The 10,309-nt window shown below is 33.8% G+C and overlaps 1 protein-coding gene across 1 annotated transcript; it reads right to left on the reverse strand.

Moving 5' to 3' along the window:
• Positions 1–8,482: 8,482 nt before the first annotated feature.
• Positions 8,483–10,289, reverse strand: LOC127118180 (probable caffeoyl-CoA O-methyltransferase At4g26220). Its single transcript, XM_051048339.1, has 5 exons — positions 9,972–10,289; positions 9,786–9,865; positions 9,407–9,551; positions 9,196–9,327; positions 8,483–8,974 (listed from the first exon to the last, which is right to left on the reverse strand). The coding sequence occupies exons 1-5, from the start codon at positions 10,038–10,040 to the stop codon at positions 8,684–8,686; spliced, it is 717 nt and encodes a 238-aa protein (XP_050904296.1). The 5' UTR covers positions 10,041–10,289; the 3' UTR covers positions 8,483–8,683.
• Positions 10,290–10,309: the final 20 nt, after the last annotated feature.

Here is a 10,309-nt window from a genome sequence, read left to right on the forward strand (position 1 = left end):
GTTATGGACAAAAGGAGAAATGCTTTTTTATGTAAAAGATATGCATGCATGTTGTTGAAATGCGGATACATGAATTATTTATAAAGAATATTTTTATGAAAATGCAATGTCATGGTTATGCATGTTATTTTTGTAGGCAATATGGTTTCAAAGGCCTAGGGTATAAATGGTAGACAGTTCTGATTTCTTTTCACATAAGGTTCTCACCAGATCAGGTCTAGGGTTGTAATAAAGGTCCATAGAGTCATGGATTCAACACAAAAATAGTATCGCCTACAAAAAATTACTTTCCAGATAACAATATCCCCACGAGGATCTCTTCTAGGTGAGGCTTTCATGCCAAACACATGAGATATACATCTTGTGGCTAACATTACACAACCATCGACTTCAGGGTTCTAGACATGGTTCCTAGAGTCATGGATTCAACATGGACAATAGTACTTCAAAGGGAATCTATTCTGATTGAGGTTTTCATATTAACCCCACGAGATATAAATCTCGCAGGCTAATACTACTCAACAATCATTCCTAGTAGGTAATAGGTTTGATGTTCTAAAAAGGTTATTAGAGTCACAAACCCTCATGAAAATAATGTGGCATATGACAAATTACTTATCGGATAACAATATCCTCAAGAGGATCTACTCTAACTGAGGTTTTCATCCTAACCCCACGAGATATACATCTCTCAGGCCAACGTTACGCAACCATCGTCCTATCTTTTGATTTCTCTCAAGGCTCAGGTGTAGAGCCTTTCCTACAATGTATTCAAGCAATCAGAATATTCATACCAACATCACATTATCATACCCCAATTTTCCCCATAAATAAATTAATTGATTCATTCATCAAGACATTTGCATCATATACGTATTATAACATGCATTTATTTTAGCATAATGCTTAAAAAGTCAACCAAAATAAAATTTCGGTTTTATAGACATACCAGTTGAATCAATTTTCATTTGAGCGTAAATTAGTGGGGAAAAAATTCAAGTTTGGTCCCGTAGTTATTTGTTTTTGTTGATTTACGTTTGCATTTTGATCAGTCCGAGCCTTTTCATCCAGACATTTGTTATTGCAAAATTCAATTCGCATCTATCTGTTTTCCAAAACTTTATTTCACGTAGATTATTTTAGTGCGTTCGTTTTGTTTTTTCGCGCATTTTTGCATCCGATTTTTATTCTTTTTAATTTTTTTAATTTTGTTTTTTTATTATCAAAATGTCAACAAAATATAAATATAAATAAATAGTTTATTTTATTTTATTTTTTTTATCAAAAAATTGTGAATTTCATTTCATCTAATTGTTTAAACTCATTTTAGTAATAAAAAAAGTCTAAGGACGTTGTGGGAATTGTGTTAACAAGGTAAACCTTAATTGCAATACTATATATAGAAAGTATGTGTCTAATTGAAAAAAAAAAAAACAGAGAATCAATACACATTGAGCAGACCTACCTAGACCTACCTCATGGGAGTCTCTCTCATTCTCAAAATTTAAAACAAAAAAGAAGAATAAGAGTTCTGAGTAGAGAAATGGGATCTCTCTCTCAAAAGAAACCACACACCACTATTCATAAACATCCTCATCTCTCTTAAACTCATACTATCTTCATCATCCATCTTCTTCTCTTAATCTCTTCAAATACACCTTCACTGCCACATACTACAAACGCACAAAGCCATACAATAAACACTAATTTTCTCTCCTCACATGACCTCCACATTAATCCATCTTTAACAACCATACATCACAAATTTATACCACCATTATCAACTACACAAAACACTTTTTCGCACAGTAACAACCTTCCATATTTCTCCTCTCTCACACTACCAAACTGTGACTATACCTTCTTCCATTACACCTCAACAACCCCACTTGCAACACACACCAAAACCACACACCCCTCCTTCAACGATAATACACCATACAACTCTTCTTCTCCACCATAAAAAACACACAAAACACATCATTCACTCTTTTCTGTTCATAAAAAATAACTTCCACTCTTTCATATCAACTCCATACAACACTTGGCAATGTTTTCACAATAACTTGATCTTTCAACTTCAAAGTTGGCTTTCCAGATGAATGAGCAGCAGCATAACAAAAACTGCACATTTGAACTCAGCAAACCAGTTTCAGTTTTAGGGGAAGAAGAAGAAGAAGACACACTAGAGTTTTGCGTTTGGTTTCTATTTATGTTTCACACTCTCAAACAACAAGAAGCATGAATGGGTAGTGCGGTGGGCGACAGGTCAATGATGATGAGTTTCACGGTCCAATTCGGCAATTTTTGAGTGGTTTTGTAATTTCAGTGTCTGTTTGTTGTCTTTTGATGAGTTTAGAGTCCTTTTGAAAATGTTAGAGTTGAAGTTAAATAATAATGAGTTGTATTGAGTTGTCTGGTGGATTATGAGTTAACCCTGTTAAATGTGAGGTTTTAGAATATTACCATTACCTTGTCGATAAGTAATGTTAAGCATGTATGATAACTTTCTTTACCCTGTTGGTGAGCATATTTGAGTAATAATATGTTTACTCTGTTGATGAGGATTGTTGAGCACATATGTTAATATTTTTCTTTGTTGGTGAGCATTGCATTACATAAAGTTGCATCTGTGATTGTTCTATGTATGTGGACTATTTTATGTGGTTGCTGAATATTTGTTGTTGAAACTATCATAACTGTTTTATACACCATTAACATTATGAACGTGTCTCTCACCCTTTTTTGTTTTCTTGTGTGGCTCGTTATGCCAATGATACAAATACCCAGGTAGAAGAGCGTTAGTTGTTGTCGTTTTGAAGGATTGGCGTAGATGGCTACTTCATTTTATTTATCGTTTTTAGTTTACTTAGTATTTTCGCATTTCACTCTGATAGTGTAACACCGGGATGAGTTTTCAGTTGTTTGATGTTTTCTTGAGAATTTGTTGGACTTAATTCCTTTATGTTGAAACAAAGTTATTTTTATAAAAGTATGAGATATTTATGTTGAGTTGATGATGTTTTAATTTCCGCTGCTTAATTTTAAGTTGAGAATGATGTTTTATGAGGAAGGTGTGACACCCTATACCGAGTTTAAAAAATTAATTTGCATGACCTTTTTAAATATGCATTTTGGGGTTAGGGTGTTACAGATGTCACTTGCCTTATACACTTTCCCATCAAGGGAAAGTTACTTGATCATTCCAGGAGCAAACGTTATGAAGTCCAAGAGATAGTGGTCATTTATTTGGGAGCTAACCCGATGGATGCCCTGATGCAATGTGAGAGCACTAGAGCTGCTCATTGTCATACCCAAATTTTTATCTAAAATGCTTTTTTTCATCTACATCAGCATGACATGATCATTCCATTTTATCATACATTACATCACTCATTTTATTACACTATTTAGAGGTTCAAAGGTTGATTTTGTTGACTTTTATTACCATCTAATTTGCATTATTTTGATTTTATAATTTTTCTCGGTTTACGGTTTAAAATTGATTTGTGTCTTATTACTTAATTTTATTCTAAATGCTTTAATGAGATTTGGAGTAAAAAGAACAATAAGATGCAAATTAAAATAAAATAAAATAAATTGCATTTTTATTAGTATTATTTTAAAAAGTCAAAGCTTCATTCATGACCAATTTGTTCTTTAGTCCAATTATTTGTTAATTTGCATTTATTTTAATTCATATCTTAAGCCAAATACATAAAATCACATTTTAATCTCAATTGAATTTCACATACATTTGTATTTGTGTTCCAAGTGGAATTTACTACACATTTGCATTTTACATTTCATTTCTAACGAGCTAAAACCAAGTGAAATACATTTCAAGTAAACAAAATGAAATTGATTTTCATTTCAAACAAACACAATTTATATTTCATTTGCATTTTATTTCTAACTATCTTAACTACTCATAACTACCTTAATCCCTCAAAACTAACAGAATTCAATCCTAGCCACTCTTAAACCCATCACAAGGATCACTATCCGATGGCTATGAATCATCTTCCATAATTAACTTTCCCTCCATTTTTTTCTATTTAAATTTCATCATTCTCACCATGAAAAGACTAATCACACTTTACAAACTCATTAAAAAAATTCACAACTTCACAATCAACCAAAAAAATCATAAAATTCTTCACCATTCTTCAAACCAACATTCAACCTTGAACAAAGCCTTTATCTCCACCAAATCACTAAAATCACATAACCAAACTTTAACCTCCATCATCACCATTTCATCTTGAATCTTCAACTTCTCTTCATTGCCATATTGTTGAGAATGTATCAAGTGTGAGTAGTGTGAATAGTAGTCTCACATTTGTTGAAAATGTGGAGACTTGAATATTTATAAGTGAGAGAATTCACTCACATATCACCTTAAGGTTTTGGGTGAGTATGTGGTGTGTCTCTCACAAAAATGTTGCTCTAAAAAAGGAAGTCCCACAATGTTCAATGCTCCCTAGTGAAAAACTCCCCCAATAAATGGTATCATGAGCCTTTGGTTTGAGAAAGGGACTGACTTACTTGTATCGAAAGTCAACGACGCCAGTATGGTGAATAAGAAACGTTCTGTTGAAGAGTGTCAATGACGTCAGTGTGGTGAATAAGAAACGTTCTGTGCGGTACAAGAGTTTGTGGAAGTAAGAAGAACTTTCACTTGAGGGGGAACATTGTGGACTCACACTTGAGGGGAAATGTTGAGAATGTATCAAGTGTGAGTAATGTGAGTAATAGTCTCACATTGGTTGGAAATGTGGAGACTTGAATATTTATAAGTGAGAGAACTCATTCATCTATCACCTTAAGATTTTAAGTGTGTCTCTCACAAAGATGTTGCTCTAAAAAGAAGAAGTTTCATGAAAAAGATTGGTGTAAGCATTTAATCAAACACGTGATGAGCAAGTCACGAAACGGTGATAACGACAACGCTACAACCAATTCACAAACCGCAATTTGAAAAACAAACCATAGAAAATCAATTCATCTAACTCTATTCTTTGATATCGTATTTGTAGTTTTAATTTAAATCAAATCATGTACCCAATATCGAAAAAATTCTGCACTGATATGCAAAAATATTCTGATGTTTATATATTACAAACATTACTTTTATTTTTTATTTTATTATTATTATATAATTAATTTTAATCACTAAATTGAGACTGAATTTATTTAAGAGAATAATTATGTGAGCTTCATGTACTTTTTTTTCTTCATGTTCCGTGTCATTCTTTCCCACTACTATCCCAGGTATGCATTATTCCTTCTATTTCCATATTATTCTTATTATTTTTATTTTATTTAATTAAGTATGTCACATGTTAAATCTTGGTTAGTACTGACTTTTCAAACTTGAAACATGATTATTTTATTTAATTAAATATGCCACATGTTAAATCTTGGTTAGTGCTGACTTTTCAAACTTGAAATATGATTATTTTATTAATTAAGATTAGACTTATTCATGATTTTAATTTTGATTATTCCTTTTTTATGATTTTAATTTTGGTTATTCCTTTTCATGAATTGTGATTGTGTATTGTTTCTTAAATGATTTATTTTTGCTTCTAGAATGATGCATATGAGGGTTTAATTTTGTATGGTGTATGATTATCTTCCGTTTAGGCAAAATGTACCCCACTTCCATGAATCTGTACTAATTTTATCGCTTTCCGCATTCGTCCATTAATTTAGAAATAATCAAAAACGACCTAAAAAGAACCTTCTTTTTTAAAAAGAACAAAAAAGAACTTGATTCAACGTCAAGTGTTTTCCGAATCAAATTTAATTGAATGCAACACGAGTGTTTGATTTAACGTCAAATATCTCTTCCATTTAATTCACACAATTGTAATAATCAATTTCAAACACTTGATCCAATGTCCAAATCATTTATAAACATTTTTACAATAAAACGGGGAGAAAGAATGAGGTGTACGTACTTGTCCACACCATTTCTCAAGTACTTGGGTTGTCGGTCATGCTTAACTTGTGGCCTAATACTTGTCTTCCATTCAAAATATTTAAAAATAAACGAGTTTAATTTGGTCCTTATGGATTGAAAAAGAGAGGTCAGAATGCACTTGTCCTTTCATCTCCCGAGTATTCTGATTGTTGGTTGTACTTAACTTGTGGTTAGATGATTGTCTCCCTCTAAGTACCAACGATTAAAACCGACTCACAAATTTCATAAAAAAAACTTTTGGGATGAAAAAAGAGGTCATGATGACTTGTTCTTTCAGCTCCCGAGTACTTGGATTGCCGGTCGTACCTAACTTGTGATTTGATACTTGTCTCCCACTTAAAATCCACAAACAATCAAACTCATTTTTTTGCCTTAGGGCATTCAATAGTTTTTCACAAAGGACATGTTATTTCTTTTCTACTACAATACAAACAATGCTTAAATCTCTCACGCGCGAGTATACAAGCAACATTTAACTTCTAGAATGTGAACATTAACGTCGTCCAATAAAAACAACTAACAAACACTTATTTTCTACCCTGCGAACTACATGACTCTGATTTTGTCATTGCACTATGGGAATACGTAGACATAAGATTTCAAAATCTTAGCGAGCACATTAATTAAAAACTTATTTTTCCCCTTAATTAAAATCAACGGCAAGTAACCTTTAGATAATAACATTCATCCACGCAAAACAATCAAAACGGTTCTCATTGAGTACATTGAATGTGAGGGGTGTTAATATCTTCCCCTTGCATAATCGACTCCCGAACTCGAATTTGGTTGCGATGACCATCTTCTTTTTCTTTTAAGGATTTTATAAATATTTTTCCTTTCCTTTGGAATAAATAAAGTTCAGTGTCGACTTTGTATTTTTTGTAGCGCGACAATCATGCCAAATTTTCATACTTGAAGAAGCTTTATGGAGAAAACTGGGGTTGGCCGAAGAAGCCAACGAAGATCTACAAGTTACCTACCATCGAGAGTGTGCTTTGAAGTGTTACCTCCTCTTCTTGGCTGGTACGTCCATGTTTGTGGACAAAAGTGTAACCTATGTCGATGTGACATACCTTAAGTACTTCATCGACATGTTGGTCACTCACGAGTGGAACTAGGGAGGCGACCGTTCGGTATACCTGTACTCTAGGCTGAGCGGAGGTTCTCTTTGGACGAAAAAGCAAATGACAGACTCCTGCACCCTGCTGACGATAATTTCCATAGCCACTATTAATTTTAAAAGCACTTTTTTTACGCTTGTTACTAATAATTTTTTCTTATTCATTTTCAGGGATAGATCATATCCCACTTTAACCGCATACGTAAGTTTGAACGTGTGGTAGACTATACTGAGGGTTGGCCACATGCCTGCATTTATTGCCCGCGTAGAGGAAATGATGTTGTGCGGCCGTTCTGTGTGTATATTGATCAGACTTAACATGATGACATTGACTGGACACCATACACCACTCATCGGGACACTCTTGCCTTCAACCCCATTTCATTTTAATCCAGATGGCTGACATGTGGGAGAAGTATGATGTCCAAGTACCTGCCAAAGCGATGCATGCATCAGTTTGGATATGTGCAGATCATTTCGAGCTCCCCCGTCGAGTCTGCTCTTGACAACACTATCTACAGACATCATGATGACATATTGGCGGATTACGAGAGTGATCTAGTACCAGATGAGTATCACAGTATGTCAGTCACATCTCAGTGGTCTTATGTGGACTGTTACATGACTTGATTTTATAGTGTGTCACACCATGTCATGACATCATACGTTCTTGGACGTCCACCTAGGCCTGGTCACGAGGAGATCTTGGAGAATGAGCAGGTCAGGGGTGACATGCATTGATGTGTTGTCGATCTGTCAAAATATTATGCGGATTACGTATGAGGGCATAAAGTCTAGACTGTTTGAGAGAGGTGGTGATGACATGGTTGCCCTAGCACGTTCCATTCTTACCGAGGCACAAAATGTCTTGGGTTACCGAAAGTAGAGGAGGAGTCATGAGGTTAGGATTAGGCATACACAATAGGTTATGTTTTTATTTGTATTTTGAGATGTCTTAGTATTATTTTTCATACTTGAGAGCAACGTCTGTAATATTATAAGATGTTTTTTTAATTAATGCATTACCTTGTTCTATTATGTTCTTGTTTATTAATGTTTGAATCAAATTATGGTACTGTTAGTCGAATTAAAATGACTTTGGATTTTAAGAAATACAAACTTAGGACAATGTTTCTACCCAAGATATATGCATGTAAGTTTTCGGAGATGCATCGTCGAATTAACTGCAAAAATATTCACAGATGCATCTCCAGACCAATATTTGACAAAAATAAGATGGTTGCTTGATTTGCGAAGGATGAGGAAATTTAAAATACGTTCGGAGATACATTTAAAAAAATAGATAAGAACAATTTTAAATTTTCAGAGATATGAACCATATTATAAATTAGCAACATACGACCAAATTTTGATGACACACAAAATGCAACTTTATTCATGTAGAAAAAGATAAAGCACTAGTACATGGAAATAACATAAATTACAGACAAAGTGATAATCAAACAACTTAAGACCAATTTTTTATAACAAACACAAAATGCAACTTTATTGATGTAGACAAATATAAAGTACTAGTACATGAAAAAACATAAGATTAACATAGTCAAATAACCTTAGACAATACGTCTACAAATAGTGAGTCCATCACCAATAGAAGTGAGAGAAAAATCAACACGAGAGTCATCTCTGATTGTTTTGTTGAATTCAATTGCTGCTGTTCTTCCTGATTTGGCATGTGGTGGAACTTTCTCTTCAGGCCAAGCAACTCTTCCACCCCAAAGTGTGTTGTCATATATAAGTAAGCCACCAACTTTGACTAGTTTTATCAGTCTTTCATGATAGTTTACATAGTTTTCTTTGTCAGCATCAATGTAAGCATACTCAAAACTTCCTTCATTTGATGCCTGCATCAAATAACATTCCACCAAAAATTTAGACATAAAAGTCTGACATCAGACACACGGTATCTTAAGAGTCCTACATCAGATAATATAGTCTAGATATATATGTTTATAGGTGCTGATGCTAGAAGAGTTCACTAGCCGATTCTCTAAGGTCTTCTAAGTGCTTATGCTGGTAGATAAGTTCAAATAAAAAGATGATAAACAAAGAAAGACATGCTTACATCTTCTAGAAGTTTGTCCAAAACTGGTAGAGCTGGAGACTCAATGAAATCAATCTTATGTTCCATTCCAGCCTTTCTTATGACCGGTAATCCAATTTCATAAGCTTTCCTGTCAATATCTATGGCTGTAATCTGCAACATAAATGAACTTTTCATGTAGGAAATTACCCTAATATAGATTGAGGCCATTCTTGACATAAAGTATGCAAACCTTTCCATCATGGGGAATGTTTAGAGCAGTGAGGAGAAGAGAGTATCCAGTAAAAACTCCCACTTCAATTGTCTTTTTGGGGTTCAAAAGCTTCAAAAGTATACCGATCAATGGACCAGCCTCGGGTAAAGTAGCTATGAAACCCCTGATTCAATATCAAAACCAAATTCAAAACTCACCATCACAAGTAGACCAATATTTTTAAAGTCGAATCCATCGTTCAACCGGTTAAACAGAAAACTAGTCAGTTCATGGTTGGTTTGATCCAATTCTACCGCAGGTTGAATCGGATCAAACCTAATAAACCATAATCCGAAGATCTTACCGGTTCAAACATTACACCAATTTTGAAAACATTGCAAGAGAGATGAGTAATTACCAAGGGTGAGTCTCAGAGGCTTTCCTCAGCTCTTTGAGAATCTCTGGCTCTCTAGGATAAACAGCAGTCTCCAATATATACTGTCATATCATTATTCATGAATCATCAATGAATATACTCAAAATTTATGTGTTAAAAAAATGGAACTAGATTTTCTTAGATAGGTTTAAAGATATATATACTAACATTTGTCAAGTCCTCACTCTGCAATATGACAGGATTGCGGTAGACTGATTGAATTTTAGTGTTGTCCATTTCTTTGCAATCAATCAACACAACAACGACACTCTAGTTTGTAAGGCCTTTCAAAGTGAGAGAGAATTTGCAATTTAGATACTATCAAAGGCTTGAGTTGTTCCTAACATGCTACTGGTTAAATATGAAGTGAAGAAAGTGATAGACATAACAATTTCTAAGTAGAGGAATGATATTTCTAAGTATGATGCTGTATTTTAATATAATATAATACTTTCATTAAGTAGTGTGTAAAAGTTAAAGAAATATGCTATAATTGGTCAATAGTC

The sequence above is a fragment of the Lathyrus oleraceus genome, chromosome 1 (assembly GCF_024323335.1).
Source record: "Lathyrus oleraceus cultivar Zhongwan6 chromosome 1, CAAS_Psat_ZW6_1.0, whole genome shotgun sequence".
Lineage (NCBI taxonomy): Eukaryota > Viridiplantae > Streptophyta > Magnoliopsida > Fabales > Fabaceae > Lathyrus > Lathyrus oleraceus.